The sequence below is a fragment of the Drosophila albomicans genome, chromosome 2R, assembly GCF_009650485.2.
Source record: "Drosophila albomicans strain 15112-1751.03 chromosome 2R, ASM965048v2, whole genome shotgun sequence".
NCBI lineage: Eukaryota > Metazoa > Arthropoda > Insecta > Diptera > Drosophilidae > Drosophila > Drosophila albomicans.
Window position 1 is genome coordinate 17,179,804 of NC_047631.2, and position 19,557 is coordinate 17,199,360.

Here is a 19,557-nt window from a genome sequence, read left to right on the forward strand (position 1 = left end):
TTATTGAAAATTAGCGGGTATCTCACAGTCGACTACACTCGACAGTACCTTTCTTACTTGTTTATGTTGTTGCAATACTAACCAAAGTACGTCCATTACTGATTCATTTTTCCACAGAAAGCGAGAGCTACTAATTCAAGCACTCCGATGTCAATTCTAACGGAATATACCTGTTTTTATAAAGCTAGTTTTTTTTTAATTCTATTGATTCAGTATATAGCACAATACCTGTAGGTATTTGTCTCATTTCGATTTCGGCAGTCAAACCAAATCTTCTTTGAGGAATTGCATTGAAGTTAAAACTGGCAAAATGCTAAATCATGTTCTAGGAGTTGCGTTGCTTGCAGTTACATTGACCAGCGCTCTATCTGAAAAATACTTAACCGAGAAACGTATGTTTGAATATTTGTTATCAACTATATTTACTTCAATTTTTTCAACCTGTGTTTCAGCCGCTGATTTGGTACCCTGCTCGACAAAGGATCCCAAGTTTAATAAGTGTCTAGTCAAAAATCTTCAAACTATATTTATTAACTGGAAAGATGGCATCCCCGGTTCAGATATAGTTGGACCCATAGATCCATTTACTATTAATTTTGATTTCGGGACCAAATTATTCGGCAGTGAACTTAGCAGCCTCGGCATTAAAATAGATTTTAGTGATATTACTGTCAAAGGCATGAGTCAAGCAGTTATTACGGAGGCTAGGTAAAGATAAAAAGGATCACAATCTTTTATGTAAATATTTATTGTAGTATACTTTCAGCTATGATCCTTCCAAATATGAAGCCAAGGTTGCGGTTAACATTCCAAAGCTCAGCTTTTAACTTCGAATACACTGTAAAGGGAAATGGATCTACTAATAATGTGCAACTTTACAGTAAAGACGATGGTACAATAGAATTGAGTAAGAAATTATACTTATACTATACAACTTGCAATACTTAATTCCCAAATCTCATTTTACTAATAGGCGACTTATTATTGGAATATGAGATGACACTTAAGCCGAGTGTTACACCTGAAGGAACATTTTTCGATGTGGAACACTTGAAAGGTGATTTCAAAGATGTAGCCAAAAACGATTTGGATGAGTCGATTGTGGAAAAGGAAACTAGTTTAATCGATATTGACTGGAGGGAATTGTATCGTTCATTTCAAGAATTGTATGGCTCTCCACATGAGTCGCTGTTGCTCGATCGGGTCAAAAAGATATTAAGTTATATTCCAGCCACTTATATTATCGATAATATTCATTAATTCCTGTGATTGATTGATCATTATTTTTTTAAAGCTAATAAAGCCTATATAATTTTTTTTTTTATTACAATCAATTTATTATTATTCACCTTTTCATTACCTTCATGATGCATGAGAAATTTTTGTAATTGCTACCAAAATTACCATTTATAGAAATTCAAACTTCTATTTCCCATTGTTTACATATTTTTAAAAACATTTTCTGATTAGAAATAACATGTTTATACAATTTACTTACAGACTAGCTAAAACCGCATTTTAGCTAAGATAAAACATAAAATAAGAATTGATTCTAAAATCCAGCATATCCAAAGAAAAATTATTAATATCTTTGAAGTTGACAGCTACAATAAGTCAGTGTAAGTTTCCCAAAATTTGGAAGCTTTATTTTTAAATACTAGCTATTTCTTTAAATAAAAATTAAATTATTATAACTTTAGTTTTCGAATTTAAATACTACTATACATTTAAATTTTCATCATTGTTTTTACAACATATGATAATTATTGGAAAGAGATTTATTTAGTTATGGGCATTTCTCAAAGTCGCGAACGTACGTTCGTACGAGATAAATTAGAAAAATAAAATCGAAAACAAACGTTTCCTGAAACTTTTTTTTTACTCTTCGATAGCATTTGTATAGCTCTTTGGTTAGTGTAAATTATGGGGCTTATCGATTTTTAATTTTCATAATATTGTCAAAAAACATGCGGTCGCGAACGTACGCGAAATGGAAGTCGACTTTGGCTTAATACAGTAAAATGCAAAAGTCTGCGAATTGAGACGGAATATTTTAAAGAAATAACTTTACTTTTAAAATAGAATCATGTAGCTTTCTATTAAGTCTACTCCCAAGAAAATATCTCCATTTATTTATTTTTAATTTAATTAAGTTCCGGTCGCGAACGTACGGTCGCGAACGTACGATTTTTCCATGTTGTTTTATTTATTAAATTTTTATTTTTACCACAACTTTTTTTTATTAATAACTTTATATTTCATAAAAACAAACGGATTTAACTCAATTTAAAGTGTCTAATAACATTTAAAAGCAAAAAAATGAATTTTTATTAAATATGAAATATGTACTGAAATTTATTAATAGCAAGAAAAATATGTAATAAATAATAAGTAATAACTAACAAGTAATAAGTAACTGCAAACGACATAGTTTTCAAAAAGAAACATTAAAAAAAAAAAAAATTTTTTTTTTTTAATCCATGCGACGCTAGTAAAAATCGACATAGGCTTATAGGTAAGGTCGCGAACGTACGCTACTTTGACAATCAATAAAAAAAGATTGGTTTGAGTAACCCCAACGATTTTTTATATTTAAAATATATATACCAAAATAACTTAACACGCGAAGTTTCATTCACCTGCTTGCACTTAATGCGAAGCAATTACAATAAAATGATGTTTTCGGTCGCGAACGTACGATTTGAACATAGATAAGAAGCAAAATAAAAATAAACAGTTAATTGAACATTTTTTCGCTCACTTTGCATTTTTTATCTTATTATTGGATTGCTATTAAGAGATTTGGAAGAAAAAGACCAAACATACCATATGTTTTCTTTGTGAAATAATGAAACATAAAAATGCATACAAAAGGAGCTAAAAGTGAAAAAATTACATTTTTTCAGTTTGCAGGCAAATTTTTTTATAAAAACAACGGAGATATGCTACGGATCCATTGTATTATGAAAATTTGGATATTTCTTTAAGACATTATACAAAAAAATACGATGAATGTGAAGATTTTTTTTTTCGGTCGTGGTTTACCTTTCTTTGAGAATTGCCCTTATGTATTTTTCTGCAATAATATTACATATTACTTTTTCCACAGAAAAAGAGCTACGAATACAAACCGACGTCATTTCTAACGATATATACCTGTTTTTTTATTAATACAGCTTCTTCTAATTGACGTACTCAACCACTTGACTATATATGATATAACAATAAATATAGTTGTTTGTCTCACATCGATTTCGGCAGTCAAACGATATCTAACAAATTAAACTTAGATTGAAATTGACTTAATGCAAATTCTTATACTACGAATTAAGGTACTTTCAGTGATGTTGAAGAATACTTAACCGAGAAACATACGAATTGTTTTAGCCTTACTTGCATATAATCAAATGTTATTCTTTCTTATTCTAAAACTGACCTGAATAAGTCCATATATAGTACAAATATTTAGTAGGTATAGAGGGATTTTCAGAGCCTGGGATCGTTTTTGGGCTGAGACAATATTGTTAAAACGCTAGTTTCATTTAGAAACATTAAAAAAAACATGTAACTAAATATTCTACACAATTCACATATTTTTTATTTAATTAAATGAGCTGTAAACAATGAACTTATTATTAGAAAATAAAATTAAAGTGTTCAAGTAATTACAATAGAATATATTGATTCAATTACATTTTTAATAATATTGACTTACATCTGTTGTCCCCTCAATTAAAACTGAATTTAGATCAAGAAAAATACATGCTACAGGGTATTTCACAGCAGAATATACTACTACCTTTTTTTCGTTTTCTCTGTTTAAGATTTGTGCATATTAGTTACATTCATTCATTCATTTTTCCACAGAAAGAGAGTGCGGCTAATTGAAGCACCCCGACGTCAAATCTAACGGCAAATACCTGTTTTCATAAAGCTAGTTTCATTGAATTGCCAAAATGTATTGATTCAGTATATAGCACAATGTACGCAGTTGTTTGCATCATATTCAATTCGACAGTCAACCCAAATCAACCTTGAGGGATTGCATTTAACTTAAAGCCAGCAAAATGTTAATTCATATCCTAGGAATTGCGCTGCTTGCAGTTACATTGACCAGCGCTCTACCTGCAAAATTCTTGGCTGAGAAGCGTAAGTTAAAGTTTTTGGTAAAGGCTATCGAATGAATTTATTCTAATATTTTTTCTTTTTCAGCCTCTGACCTGGTAGCCTGCTCGGTAGAAGATACCAAGTTCAACGAATGTCTTATCAAAAATCTTCAAACTATATTTATCAACTGGAAAGATGGGATCCCCGGTTCAGATATAGTCGGTCCCATAGATCCATTCTCTATTAAATTTGACATTTGGACCAAAGTATTAAACAATGAACTATTCAGCAAATTCTTGGGTAATGGAACAGACTTTAAAGATATTGTCGTTAAAGGCATGAGTCAAGCAACTATTACGGAGGCTAGGTAAATATGGAAAGAATTATAATCATTCAAGTACATATGATAAATATTGTGGTATTCCTTCAGTTATGATCCTACCAAATATGAAGCGAAGGTTGTTTTTAAGATTCCAAAGCTGATCTTTCATGTCGACTACAAATTGACGATTAGTGGAGGTGTTAATAATTTACAAATCAGCACTAAAGGCTCTTCTAGCTTAGAATTGGGTAACATAATACATATACTATACGGCATACAATCCTTTGTTTATAACTCTTTTGTATTAATAGGCGACTTATTATTGGAGTATAAGGTGACTCTCAAGCCGCGTGTTACACCCGAAGATACATTCTTCGATGTCCTACAGCTAGAAGGCGGTATCAAAAAAGAGATAGATGCCAAAGACGATCTACATGATTCGGATTTAAATGACTATGTCTACGATGCTTACTGGAGGGAATGGTTCAAGGGTTTTAAAATCTTTTTTGAACCAACAGCTGAGTCGTTGTTGCTTGAACGGGTCAAGAAGGTATTGAGTTATATTCCAGCCACTTATATAATCCAAAATATTCACTAAATACCTGAACATAGCAAATGTATATATATATATTATTCTGATTATATTATTCTGATTATATTATTATTATTCTGATTACACACAAATATATATTGGCAGCACTCTGCATGAGAAAATTTCTAATAAAGCCAAAGTTATATAACGTCACTGCTATCAACGAAAACCTGATTTTGTATTTCGCATTGTTTACATATCTTCAAAAAATTTGCGTATCCAGTTCACTGCATATCAACTACAATATAACACTCAGTCAGCAGGTTTTTATCTCAGATAGTAGCCAAAGCCGAGAGCCAAGTTAAGCAGTCTTAAACTTTTCATATATGTTTTAAAAATAATTATATATTTACATATATATGTTGTTACCAAATGTATTTGAAAATAAAGCTGAAGTAAATGAGATTTTAATATTTTATGAATTAAATAGAAATTTTACTTGGAATCAATAAATTAATAAAAGTACATTCATTTGGTATTAATTTTTTTTCACCGAAAGAGAGAGACAGCTACTAATACAAACAGTCAGACATTATCTCTATCGACGTATACCTGTTTATGGTTAAGTATATACCACAACACATGTAGTTCTTTATCTCATATTGATTTCGGCAGTCAACCGACATCTACCAAATTAAACTTAGCTTAAAATTGGCGAAAATGCAAATTCATATTCTAGGAATTGTGCTGCTTGCAGTGACGTTAAATACCGCTCGAGCAGGAGAATACTTAACCGAGAAACGTAAGGATTTCTTAATTCCTGTTTACATCTTATCAGAGTTTATAATTTTAATTTTCAGCTGATGCACTGGAGACCTGCTTAGAGGATGATGAAAATAAAGATATTTGTCTTGCCAAAACTATCCATAACACCATTATTAATTGGGCAGATGGAATACCTGGAAAAGATATTTTCGGACTAACAGATCCATTCACTCTTGACGACTTTAATGTGACAAGGGAAATTTCAGCAGACGATGGCACTCCCAGTGTTATTCAGATTCAATACTCAAATTTTTCTGTAAAAGGCTTGAGTCAGGGAGCTATCACTAGAGCCAGGTAAAGATCCAATGAAAGTCAACATATATTAATCAATCAGCTCATCTAAATGTATCTTTGATATTCTTTTAGATACTTTGGAAGATTTGTAACAGCTACATTGGAAACTCCAAAGTTGGTTTTAAATTTCAACATAAATGCTACTATAAATGAGGGTTCAAAAACATCCGAAATTGTCGACAAAGTTCAAGCGGAAATGAGTAATATACACTACATATATGAACATATTGGCTATAAGCACAATTCATAACTATTTATTTTTATTGAAGGCTTATTTGTGGACTTTGATGGATACTTTGATAAACGACACAGATCCAACGCAACCTTTTGGTATGTGAAAAATATGAGAACTGGAATATACGAAGTCCTAGATTTCAGTCTACAAACTCAAACTGACTTCGATAAGTCCATGTATAAACATTTTATGGACTCAAAGAATGACGTCAGCGGGTTTTTGAAAACCTGGGATCGCCATTGGGGTGAATTATTGTTGAGAAAACGCGTTAATAAGATATTGAACTATATTCCTGCTGGATTCATAGTTGACAGTAATTTCTGGTAGCTGTAACTTCTTCTCTACCCTATTAAAATTAATTCCCATATTTTATAAATGATTGAGTGAACTTTGGAAAATGAACTAAATATGTTTTGTAAATAATAAAGAATTCGAGTGTTTTGTATCATATTGAATAGAAAATTTACTTGGAATCAATAAATTAATAAAAATACATTCGTTTGACATTAATTTTTTCCACCGAAAGAGAGAGAGAGAGAGCTACTAATACAAACAGCCAGACGTTATCTCATTCGACGTATACCTGTTTCTTGATTAAGTATATACCACAACACATGTAGTTCTTTATCTCATATTGATTTTGGCAGTCAACCGACATCTACCAAATTAAACTTAGCTTAAAATTGGCAAAATGCAAATTCATATTCTAGGAATTGTGCTGCTTGCAGTGACGTTGAATACCGCTCGAGGAGAAGAATACTTAACCGAGAAACGTAAGGATATTTTAATTCCTGCTTACATCTTATCAAAGTTTATCATTTTAATTTTTAGCTGATGCACTGGAGACCTGCTTAGAGGATGATGAAAATAAAGATATTTGTCTTGCCAAAACTATCCATAACACCATTATTAATTGGGCAGATGGAATACCTGGAAAAGATATTTTCGGACTAACAGATCCATTCACTCTTGACGACTTTAATGTGACAAGGGAAATTTCAGCAGACGATGGCACTCCCAGTGTTATTCAGATTCAATACTCAAATTTTTCTGTAAAAGGCTTGAGTCAGGGAGTTATCACAAGAGCCAGGTAAAGATCAAATGGAAGTTAACATATCTTAATCAATCAGCTCATCTAAATGTATCTTTGATATTCTTTTAGATACTTTGGCAGCTTTATAACAGCTACATTGGAAATTCCAAAGCTAGTTTTAAATTTCAAGTTAAATGCTACAATAAATGAGGGTTCAAAAACATCCGAAATTGCCGACAAAGTTCAAGCGGAAATGAGTAATATACATTGCATATATGAACATATACGCTATAAGCACAATTCATAACTGTTTCTTTTTATTGAAGGCTTATTTACGGAATTTGATGCATACACGTACTTTGAAAAGCGACACAGATCCAACGCAACCTTTTGGCATGTGAGAAATATGAGAATTGGAATATACGAAGTCTTGGACTTCAGTCTACAAACTCAAACTGACTTCGATAAGTCCATGTATAAATATTTTATGGGCTCAAAGAATGACGTCAGCGGGTTCTTGAAAACCTGGGATCGCCATTGGGGTGAATTATTATTGAGAAAACGCGTTAATAAGATATTGAACTATATTCCTGCTGAATTCATAGTTGACAGTAATTAATGGTAACTAACTTTTTCTCTACTCTATTAAAATTAATTCTCATATTCTATAAATGATTGAGTGAACTTTGGAAAATGAACTAAATATGTTTTGTAAATAATAAAGAATTCGAGTGCTTTGTATCATATTGAGTGAGTTGATTTTTTATTATGTTCTCTTGTTAATAATAATAATAAATTAGTATGAAAATATGGGGATCTTCATTTTCAAATTTTATTGACGATCTGAACGCAGGGATATTTCGAGACAAGTAACAAAATCAATAAATTATATTGAAGAAAAATTATATTGATTAATTCGTAATCATTAATAACGTTTGGCACAAGAACAAGATCAGAACAGATGTTCAGCAAGTTACTTTCCCAATTAACAAGAAATTCCACGTGAATCTCACTAGAGATGATGCAACCACAACAATTTGCAACTCAGTTCTGAACTGAAATTAGTCCATATTGTGATTATATAGCATGATTGCGAACTATCACTGAGAATATCCACCTATATAGAATCCATATATACAAAGATGTAAATATTTATAAAAACTCAATTATCATTGATATTAAAAAAAATTGCTCGAAATTCATAATATACAAAATTTATTATCATTGATTTTTTGACAATGGCGCCTCAACCAGTATCTAGCTTGACTGTAAGAATTTGAAGTGAATTAGACAGAAATTAAATACCTAATAAAAAGCTTACTTTTTCCTGTTTGTTCAATTCAGGGTGCACTATATGATGCAGTATCCAGATCCAGGTATTAATATATAAATAACACCCTGTATTATAATGACGTCAAGTCTAATGCTGCCAAACTTGTTAATTAGTAACTTACTTGTAGTCATTATATTCATTAAACAACTAAAACAATAATAAATTTCGAATTTCTGGATTACTGCATTTCATTTTGAATATAATCCAATCGCCGCAGGCTTTTTTGGTCAGATCATTTTAAGCACTTCAAGCACTGCGACGTTACTGGATCACATTCTCAATTATTTATACTAAAATGCTAATTCAAATTGGAATTTCATTGGGATTGTTGCTGCTTTCGCTTGGATTGCCAGCTACCAAGGCTAGTAAATATTTGACCACGCAACGTAAGCAGAATTTTATAAAGTGTTTCGCCAATCTACAAGTGTTTTAAAATGATTCTTTTCCTCTGAAAGCGTCTGAGTTGACACCCTGCCACTTGGGCGATCCAAGTTTTGAATCATGTTTTACCAAAAATATGCAAACAATATTTATTACCTGGAATAATGGACCACCTGGCTCTAACAATTTGGGACCCTTTGACCCGCTTTCCATAAAGCGCGTGAAAATTTCCCAAGCTGGCAACAATGTGATTTCTATCAATGCAGATTTTAAGAATCTCGTGGTAAAGGGTGCTAGTCAAGCAGTTGTCAAGAAGGCCACGTAAGAGTAAAATATGTTTTATCGGTTAGCAACATATAAATAATGTAAAACGCTTATTTTTAGCTACGATCCCGACCGAGGTCTAGTGAAAGGTCTTCTGTCTATTCCAAAACTAAGATTTGAATTCGACTATAAATTGAAAGGACATGTGCTACTTCTTAATCTGAATGGTCAGGGCAATGGCTTTTTTGAAACTGGTAAGCTAATGAAATTTATAAAACTAAGCGTCAGTCATTAATATTATCATTTGATTACAGAAAAAATAACAACCCTTGTTGAAGTTGTTGTTAAACCTCGAATCACACCCGATGCTAGCTTTTCCGATGTGCAGAGTTCAAAAGTAACTTTCCCAGAGATCGGAGGGTTTAGAATCAAATTGAATAATCTATTTGGAAACGATAAGCAACTGGAGGAAACAGCTCATACAATCTTTAATGAGAACTGGCGTCAGTTCTATGATATCTTGCAACCGGCAATTGAGCAAGCCATTCAAGCAGTGATGCTCGATCGGGCAAATAAGATTTTCAGCTACGTGCCAGCCAACTTCATAATTGAGAACTACCATTAAGCGGTATTACATATCTGATATTAATGACGTAATGCAATATGCAGTAATTATTAAATACATTGTATTAATGTACAAATAATTGATAACAAAGTGCAATTAAATGGATCATAAGAGATTAATTCCCTAACTCAATGTGTGATTAGCAATGACCCATCATAAACTTTATTCAAGGGGTTGGTGATATAAAACTAACGGTCATAACCATTCAACTTAGTTTTATAAAACGCTCAAAGTACTGTAAAGTACTACAAAACTTTCTAGATAAGTAGCAGCCCGATTCAAATGAGGCGCAGACACCCGGAAGCAGTCGAGATGAATGCAACTCAGAAGAGTAGCAATCCTTTTTGCCTTTTTTACGGCTTATTGGCAATCCTTTTGTGCAATGACGTCGTTGGCGTCGAGTACTTCACTGAAAAGCGTAAGCTCTACCAATGAATCCTTTTTTATGGCAATAAAGAAAATCAATTTGATAATTACAGCATCGTTTTTGCCCTCATGTCGCATTAAGGATCCCGAATTTACAAAATGCTCGACAAACAGCATTCAGAAATTAATTGATCAGATGAACATCGGTATACCAGAGTTGCTAAAGACATTTGGTTCTTTGGATCCTATGCGGATCAGGGACATTATCTTCAAACAGGATAACAATAATGTAGCCACACTTAATTGTAATCTAACCGATGTACATATCAAAGGCTACTCGAAAATGAAGATTAAGGAAGCACGGTCTGTATCAAAATACAAATTTATTATTTTTAAATATTGACTACTCACATACTATGAATGCACAGTGTGAGCAAAAAGGACTTCAGCTGGCAAACGAAGATCTTTTTGCCTAAAACACGAATGGAATCCAAATATAAAATGGAAGGTCGTATTCTAGTGATACCGCTGAGTGGATCAGGCAACATGGTCATGGAAGTCGGTGAGTAAATAAGCTTCTGGTAATCTTTTCAATCTGATCATCATTATGTGTCCTTTGCAGAAAATCTTAATGTTATAATGCTAGCCAAAACGCATCTCTATGAGAAGGGTGGCTTCACTTTCTACAACATTACTTCTATAAAAACTAAACTGAATATGACACGTATTTACACTAACATGGACAATCTTTTCAATGGTCGCGACAAGGAAATTGAGCGTAGTACGAACGAGTTCTTCAATGAAAATTGGCGTGAAGTCTATGAAGCATTCCGCCCACTGATTACTGAAACTGTAGAGACCGTACTAATGGAACTTTTATCCTCTGTATTTAGTCTTATACCCGCCAACTATTTTATTGAGGATATTCCTACACCCAAGCAATTATACGGAGATAAGGGTAATGAGTAAAAGAAATAAATTGCAATTATCTGAGGTACATTTTCTAAATATTTTAAATCTTACTAATTTGCCATTAAAATTGTTTAAGTACTTTCAGCAGAATAAGATGCTCTCAAAAAGAAAACCAAACATACATGAGTAAAAGTATTTATCAAAATTTATTAAATTTAATTTAAATTGTCATACATTTTATAGTGCAAAATATATTGTCATTTGGATTTTATACTATACTATGCAATGTAGTATAAAAAGGTCAAGCGGAATAGCAATTAGTAGAGATATAATATACTATTATATACCCGTAAAGAACACATATGTGTAATTATTAAAGTGGAAGGTTGAACACTGCTGAGTCAGAACTTTGTAGAACTTGATTTTAATTGCATGCATACATATAGAACCTTTATAAGCAAAACCTTAAAATTTGATATTTTATTTTTATCAGTTCTAGCCACAGACATTGACGTCATGCAAATAAAATATAATTAAAGAACATTGAATTCCGGCATGTGAGCATAAATTTCTATACTACAAAAATAAAACATAATTGATAATTAAATTTAAGTAAAAAAAAAATATTCCCAAGAAGCATTATTCTCTCACATCACATTATCAAAATTGAATTTGTCTCAGTAATATATTTTTCAATATAACATTAAACCCGAAATGCCACTTTTTGATGTTTAATAAAAGTTGTCTAAACTGATATAAACAAATAATTAAATAATAAATGTTCGCAGCTACGCTAACCAGTTTGTTTATTCGTTGTTTGTTTGGAATGATTACAAAAAGTGTTAAGAAAATAATATGACGCTCAAAGATCATTTTAGTTGAACAATTTTCCACTCAATTCCCACATTTTTCATTACTATGTCTCAGACAGTTTTTTTTTATTGTTTTGGTCATAATAAACAAAATAAACAACAAAGTGTATAAGGTACAGTGAAATGACGTCTTATAAAAATTATAGGTGCTATAGTAGTTGCTATAAAGCAATGCTCAATAAAACATAGAAAACAAATATAGTTCTCTCTAAAAGGGTATAGAAGAATAATACAAAAATAAAAAAAATACACATGGCAATAAAACCTTGCGTTAGACCTGTTGCTTTGGTCTTCTAAGTGTTTAATCGACTTAAAAGTGCTTGGCATCAACTAGGTTAATTTAATTGCACGCTGAAAGCTCAACAGTGAGAACACACTCGCATTACGCATTGCAGTAGCTAAGTAGTCGTCAGATACATTTGTTCGAGATTCAGATACTTGTAAGCAGTCGACATGAGCAGCACGCGACACAACAGCAATCCGCTTAGCTTTTTCTGCGGCTTGTTGGCAATCTTTTGGTGGAACGGGGTCGCCTTCAATGTAGATGCCGTGGAATTCTACACCGAGAAGCGTATGTTGAACTGGGCTACATTTTGTTAATATTCAATAACATAAATGGCATTCGCAGCATCGTTTTTACCCTCGTGTCGCATCTATGAGCCCGGCTTCACAAAGTGCTCCACAAACAGCATTCAAAAACTAATTGATCAACTTCATGTTGGTATACCAGAAATTGTCGAGAAATATGGAACGTGGGATCCGATGCACGTCAGAGACATTGTCTTCAAGCAGGATAACGTTGAAGTCGCCACCATCAGAGCCAATCTTACCGATGTCGTCGTTAAAGGATTTTCCCAAACAAAGATCAAGGAAAGCCGGTAAGTGAGAATGTTTAAAAAATAATGTTAGCGCAGATTCATGAGTGTATTCATAGCGTGAGCAAGAAGGACTTTCACTGGCAAACTAAAATCTTTTTGCCCAAAATGCGATTAGATGCCAAATATAAAATGCAGGGTCGCATTCTATTGATACCGCTTAGCGGGGAGGGCAACATATTTATAGAGATCGGTAAGTCTACATAAGTTAAAGATTGGTTCTTTTCTTACGATATTCTGCTTCAGAAAATCTTGATATTCTGATGTACACAAAGACGCGACTCTACGAGAAGGGCGGTTTCACCTTCGATAATGTGACAGCGGTGCAAGTGAAGCTAAATATGTCTCGAGTTCGCACCCAACTGGACAATCTTTTCAATGGTCGCAGCAAGGAGGTGGAACGTAGTACAAACCAGTTCTTTAACGACAATTGGCGTGATTTCTATGAAGCATTGCGACCTCTGATCGTTGATACGGTGGAAAACATATTGAAGGACATTATGTCGGCTGTTTTCCATTTAATACCGGCAAACTTCTTCGTCGAGGATATTCCCACACCACAGCAACTGTACGGGACAACAACGTAAAACACGAATATGATAATAATATCTAATTAAAGATATTTAATTAACGCGTCTCTCGCTTTGGAATTTTGAGCAAATTGTTCTTTTTGATTAGTATGCAAAAAATTGATTCATCCGTCGTTTTTGTTTAGCATATGTATACAGAATATAAGCATCAGCAAAATATATGTTAAAGATTATTGATGAAATTTATCGTATTGTTCTATTTATTAACATGTCCATGAAATCTAAAAATAAAACAATGGAAGCAAAATATCTATATTTAGTAGAGATTATACATGAAATTTATCGCATTGACCCATCTATTAACATGTGTATTAAATCTAAAAAAAAAACCATAAGAACTACAGTATCTATATATAGTAGAGATCATAGATGAAGTTTATCGTTTTGTCGGATCTATTAACATGTCTATTAGTGCTACAAAAAAAACAACCTTTTTGTACGAGATATGCACTTTACTTAATACATTTAACTCGTATATTAAATAATATACATGTAGATTTCAAAATTGTGCTGTTCAATCTACTCAACATGCAAAGTAAAAACCTCTGTAAAAATATCTGAGCTGGAAGGTTAAGCACAGTCGCAAACCTGTAAGCTCAATACGCAGAGCTCGATTTCAAGTATATAGTAAATATGAAAAACTCAAGCTTTGCAAAAACCACTCAATTTACTTACATATTTTATTCATATCTAGCCGGAGGCAACAGTGGTGTCAGTTCACGTAATTACAATAAATGCGAATAGATCAAGCTTATTTAAAAAATATTTAAAGGTAGATAAATAAAAACTGCTTTGAATTTGCATTATTAGCCTGAATAATGGCTTCTTAATTTATAGAAAAGTATGTTCCAAATTGCTCTTCTGCAAGTATATATTATATGTTAAAAATTAATGAATCATCGGAAATATAGTGTAGCCGTTATCACTCACCCTTTTCAAATGCGCTATTAGCTCGTTTCCTAAATATGTACATTACAACGCCGATAAGAAGCAGCACAGAAGTTCCGATTAAACCAAACAGCAAGGTCTTATTAGTCATTATGTGAGCTTCAACAGTCGGCACGTTGATACAGTTGGTTGCATTCAACTTACTGTACCCATCGTTGCAGGTACATTCTCCAGGAGCACTGCAGAAACCATTCACACATCCTCCATCACAAATAGGCTGACAGATTTTCCCATCTGTTGTACTATATCCATACTTGCAAGCACATTTCTCAGGAACAATGCAGTATCCGTTGAGGCATTCGTTTTCGCAGTGAGGTAAACAAATCGAATCACTTTCTCTTACATATCCATCGAGGCATTCGCATTTGTCTGGAGCCGTGCAGATGCCGTTACAGCAGGGTGTGCTGCAAACTGGAATGCATCGATTGGTAGTGGAATCTAGTTCGTAGCCATTTTGGCATAGCACATGACATGTTTGAGATGCGGGAAGTAGTAGAAACACCAACAGAAATATTCCGCGACCAAGCATGGCGAATAAATGTGTCTGCTTAACTTGTTAAATATTCAAACTAAAATTATTTTAAAGCAAACATAGCTCAGAATGTGTTGAATCAGATAATGACAGAATAAAACTTAGAGAGAAACACTCAGCCAAACACAGTGAGTAAGGCCACTATCACCATTATACTCTCTCAAGACCCTTGAATTTCGGTCAGTGTATCTGAAGTTTTTGTGACCTTATCACAAATGTTTCCGTTTCTCATATCTCCAAGGAATGCAAATCACAGAAAGTCGGAAGTTGACTTGCCCTTAAAATATTTCTTTAACAAATTGAATTTGATAAAATTTAAATTAAATGAAATTGTTTCAAATACTTGAAATATTTTACTTTTTTAAATGATGCAGTAAATATAAATATTTTTAGGCCTGGGATCTCCTAAATCTAAACATATAGATATATACAAGGAGTCCAAACAAAGTCTTTAAGTGAATTACAGTTCCATATTAAATTTTATGCTATTATTATACCATATTGGTCGTAATCCAAAATTTTTATACATATTTATATAGTACATATATATATTATACATATTTATATCAGTACGTAAAGCAGAAATGTTTGTAGAAATATTGTATTCAAAGTGGAAGGTAAGGCGCTGCCAACCCAATAATTATGAAATGCTATTATGAAAAATCTCAAACTCAACCAAAGGTACTCAATTTACTTACATACATATTTTATCCATATATTTCCTGTGGCAATAATGACTTCAGTTTAAGTAATTACATTAAATAGACAATAGATCAACTTTAATTAAAAATCATGTAATTATATGTAAATAAAAACTTTTTAGAATTTGTATTATTGACATTTTTGATGCGAAATTAGGCTCGAATAATGTCTGCTTGATTGGACAAATAGTGTACTCCATATCGTTCTTCTGCAAATATACACAATTAGTTTAAAATTTAAACTTTCAGTATTGCAAATGTTCCCAGTTAACACTCACCCTTCTCTCCTACTCTGTAACCTCTTTTTCTAAATGTGTACATCACGGAGCAGATAACAAGCATCAGCAACACAGAGGTGCCAATTAAAGCAAACAGCAGAGTCTTCATTCTTATGTGGCGTGTTTGCCCAGCATTCTCGGTATTTCCATTAAACACGCACCCATCTTCAAACTCCGACAGCTGTCCATCGTTGCAGGCGCACACGTTCGGATATATGCAATATCCCTGAATGCATTCCCATTCACAGATTGGAAGACAAAGTAGGTTGGTTGTATTGAAAGCATCTTCTGTTAATCTGTAGTCCGTCCAACAAATGCATTCGTCATTTACACAGCTTCCGTTCCTACAGCGCTCAGCGCAATCAACCGTAAGATTATTTCCAGAAGCTTGAATGTAGTTTGGACTTTCAGTTGTATACACTCCAATGGTCGTCAAGGTCTCGGTCACTTGGGCCACGCATGTTTCGCCTATGTTACTATATCCTTCATCACAATAACATTTATTGGGAGACTCGCAAATACCATTGATACAACCATTTTCGCATATAGGTACACAACTATCGTCCTCTATTTTATACCCATCATTGCAAGAACATTCTTCCGGTGCACTACAGAATCCGTTCCTACATTCTTCCTTACAAATCGGAGTACAGTTGTTCTCACTTTCCTTCTTGTATCCATCGTTGCAAGAACATTCTCCCGGTGCGCTGCAGAATCCGTTTATACATTCATCCTTACAAATCGGAGTACAGTTGTTCTCACTTTCCTTCTTGTATCCATCGTTGCAAGAGCATTCTCCCGGTGCGCTGCAGAATCCGTTCTTACAGTCATTCTTACAAATCGGAGTACAGCTGTTTTCACTTTCTCTCCTATATCCATCGTTGCAAGAACATTCTCCCGGTGCTCTGCAGAATCCGTTCCTACATTCATCCTTACAAATCGGAGTACAGCTGTTCCCACTTTCCTTTCGGTATCCATCTAGGCAAGAACATTCTCCTGGTGCGCTGCAGAATCCGTTTATACATTCATCCTTACAAATCGGAGTACAGCTGTTGTCACTTTCCTTTCTGTATCCATCTAGGCAAGAACATTCTCCTGGTGCGCTGCAAAATCCGTTCTTACAGTCATCTGTACAAATCGGAGTACAGCTGTTCTCACTTTCCTTTCTGTATCCATCTAGGCAAGAACATTCTCCTGGTGCGCTGCAGAATCCGTTCTTACAGTCATCCGTACAAATCGGAGTACAGCTGTTCTCACTTTCCTTTCTGTATCCATCTAGGCAAGAACATTCTCCTGGTGCGCTGCAGAATCCGTTCTTACAGTCATCCGTACAAATCGGAGTACAGCTGTTCTCACTTTCCTTTCTGTATCCATCTAGGCAAGAACATTCTCCTGGTGCGCTGCAAAATCCGTTCTTACAGTCATCCTTACAAATCGGAGTACAACTGTTTTCACTTTCTTTCTTGTATCCATCGTTGCAAGAACATTCTCCCGGTGCGCTGCAGAATCCGTTCTTACAGTCATCCTTACAAATCGGAGTACAACTGTTTTCACTTTCTTTCTTGTATCCATCGTTGCAAGAACATTCTCCCGGCGCGCTGCAGAATCCGTTCTTACAGTCATCGTTACAAATCGGAGTACAGCTGTTCTCACTTTCTTTCTTGTATCCATCGTTGCAAGAACATTCTCCCGGTGCGCTGCAGAATCCGTTTATACATTCATCCTTACAAATCGGAGTACAGCTGTTTTCACTTTCTTTCTTGTATCCATCGTTGCAAGAACATTCTCCCGGCGCGCTGCAGAATCCGTTCTTACAGTCATCGTTACAAATCGGAGTACAGCTGTTCTCACTTTCTTTCTTGTATCCATCGTTGCAAGAACATTCTCCCGGTGCGCTGCAGAATCCGTTTATACATTCATCCTTACAAATCGGAGTACAGCTGTTCTCACTTTCTTTCTTGTATCCATCGTTGCAAGAACATTCTCCCGGTGCGCTGCAGAATCCGTTTATACATTCATCCTTACAAATCGGAGTACAGCTGTTTTCACTTTCTTTCTTGTATCCATCGTTGCAAGAACATTCTCCCGGCGCGCTGCAGAATCCGTTCTTACAGTCATCGTTACAAATCGGAGTACAGCTGTTCTCACTTTCTTTCTTGTATCCATCGTTGCAAGAACATTCTCCCGGTGCGCTGCAGAATCCGTTTATACATTCATCCTTACAAATTGGAGCACAGCTGTTCTCACTTTCTTTCTTGTATCCATCGTTGCAAGAACATTCTCCCGGTGCGCTGCAGAATCCGTTCTTACAGTCATCCTTACAAATCGGAGCACAGCTGTTCCTACTTTCCTTGTTGAACCCATCTAGGCAAGAACATTCTCCTGGAGCACTACAGATTCCATTCACGCATCCGCCATCACAAATAGGTTGACAGGTTTTCCCATCTGTCAAACTATATCCATTATTGCAAGCACACATATTAGGAGACTCACAGTATCCATTGCGACATTCATTTTTGCAGTAAGGTGAACAACTCGAATCACTTTCTCGCTGATATCCAGTGAGACATTCACATTTTCCTGGGGATGTGCATATGCCGTTTAAGCAGCCCTCTTTACAAATTGGAGCACATTTATTATCGAGACCTTTCTGATAGTTCTCATTGCAGCCACAAGTTTCCGGCGCACTACAAAAGCCGTTATCGCAGGGTGTACTGCAAACTGGAATGCATCGATTGTCAGTGAAATCTAATTTGTAACCATCTTTGCACTGCGGATGACAAGTTTGAGTTGTGGGATTCAATGTGAATCCCTCATTGCAGGTACAAACTCCAGGAATTCTGCACGATCCATTGGGACAGCCGCTGTCGCAAATGGGAAGACAATGACCAGTCGTCACGTTAAGCTTATATTTTTGCGCACAATTACATTTATTAGGGGCAGCACAGCGACCATTAAGACATCCGCCTTTGCAACTAGGCACACAGCTTAAAAAAAAAATTGCATATTATTCAAAAAGAAGAATATAATTTATTTATAAATATGATCTACCGATTCGATGGTAATTTGTTAAGATTCTCGAATCCTCTAGAGCAAGAGCAAAAGTTTGGCTTTATACAGTTGCCATTAACACATTTTTGCCTGCAGATGGGAACACATTTTTGTGATTGTAATCCAATTTTTCTGTAGCCTTTGGGGCAATTTTTTGAAGATGCAGCCAACGAAAGGCTGGGCATTAATGCCAGAATAAATATTGCGCGACGGACAAGCATTGCGAATAAATCTGTCCTCACTCTGCTACACTAAACAATGCGACTGAAAGCATTTGATAGCAAAAATATTCCATACAGAGCGGAAACTCTCATTATAATAAAACCCTAAGCCCACTATCTTAATAATTCCTTCTCAAAAATAAAAATAACAAATAATTATTGCTTTGTGTATATTTAGTCTTGGAGAGCTTATCAAAAGCTTTGCCACGCTGACATGGTTTGAACTTTGGTTCTTATATCTTCAATGAATTGAAATTACA

The 19,557-nt window shown here is 34.3% G+C and overlaps 6 protein-coding genes across 6 annotated transcripts; 4 read left to right on the forward strand and 2 right to left on the reverse strand.

The window, feature by feature from the left end:
* The first annotated feature begins 267 nt into the window (after window positions 1–267).
* LOC127565922 (uncharacterized) lies at window positions 268–10,070 on the forward strand. Its single transcript, XM_052006858.1, has 10 exons — window positions 268–392; window positions 453–708; window positions 882–907; window positions 4,213–4,474; window positions 4,538–4,677; window positions 4,741–4,979; window positions 8,923–9,067; window positions 9,137–9,383; window positions 9,447–9,580; window positions 9,641–10,070. The coding sequence occupies exons 1-10, from the start codon at window positions 311–313 to the stop codon at window positions 9,949–9,951; spliced, it is 1,842 nt and encodes a 613-aa protein (XP_051862818.1). The 5' UTR covers window positions 268–310; the 3' UTR covers window positions 9,952–10,070.
* Window positions 3,994–5,190, forward strand: LOC127565982 (uncharacterized). Its single transcript, XM_052007123.1, has 4 exons — window positions 3,994–4,149; window positions 4,213–4,474; window positions 4,538–4,677; window positions 4,741–5,190. The coding sequence occupies exons 1-4, from the start codon at window positions 4,068–4,070 to the stop codon at window positions 5,025–5,027; spliced, it is 771 nt and encodes a 256-aa protein (XP_051863083.1). The 5' UTR covers window positions 3,994–4,067; the 3' UTR covers window positions 5,028–5,190.
* A 123-nt stretch (window positions 10,071–10,193) lies between the features above and the next one.
* Window positions 10,194–11,387, forward strand: LOC127565981 (protein takeout-like). The gene is made up of 4 exons (XM_052007122.1): window positions 10,194–10,369; window positions 10,431–10,680; window positions 10,746–10,879; window positions 10,940–11,387. Exons 1-4 carry the CDS (start codon window positions 10,234–10,236, stop codon window positions 11,284–11,286), a joined length of 867 nt encoding a protein of 288 aa, XP_051863082.1. The 5' UTR covers window positions 10,194–10,233; the 3' UTR covers window positions 11,287–11,387.
* A 1,071-nt stretch (window positions 11,388–12,458) lies between these two features.
* LOC127565833 (protein takeout-like) lies at window positions 12,459–13,594 on the forward strand. The gene is made up of 4 exons (XM_052006485.1): window positions 12,459–12,672; window positions 12,730–12,979; window positions 13,036–13,169; window positions 13,223–13,594. The coding sequence occupies exons 1-4, from the start codon at window positions 12,555–12,557 to the stop codon at window positions 13,561–13,563; spliced, it is 843 nt and encodes a 280-aa protein (XP_051862445.1). The 5' UTR covers window positions 12,459–12,554; the 3' UTR covers window positions 13,564–13,594.
* Window positions 13,595–14,236: 642 nt separating this feature from the next.
* LOC127565970 (epidermal growth factor-like protein) lies at window positions 14,237–15,122 on the reverse strand. Its single transcript, XM_052006976.1, has 2 exons — window positions 14,497–15,122; window positions 14,237–14,427 (listed from the first exon to the last, which is right to left on the reverse strand). The coding sequence occupies exons 1-2, from the start codon at window positions 15,041–15,043 to the stop codon at window positions 14,393–14,395; spliced, it is 582 nt and encodes a 193-aa protein (XP_051862936.1). The 5' UTR covers window positions 15,044–15,122; the 3' UTR covers window positions 14,237–14,392.
* Window positions 15,123–15,802: 680 nt separating this feature from the next.
* On the reverse strand, window positions 15,803–19,342 carry LOC127565968 (fibrillin-2). Its single transcript, XM_052006974.1, has 3 exons — window positions 19,077–19,342; window positions 16,026–19,012; window positions 15,803–15,956 (listed from the first exon to the last, which is right to left on the reverse strand). The coding sequence occupies exons 1-3, from the start codon at window positions 19,295–19,297 to the stop codon at window positions 15,901–15,903; spliced, it is 3,264 nt and encodes a 1,087-aa protein (XP_051862934.1). The 5' UTR covers window positions 19,298–19,342; the 3' UTR covers window positions 15,803–15,900.
* Between the last annotated feature and the right edge of the window lie 215 nt (window positions 19,343–19,557).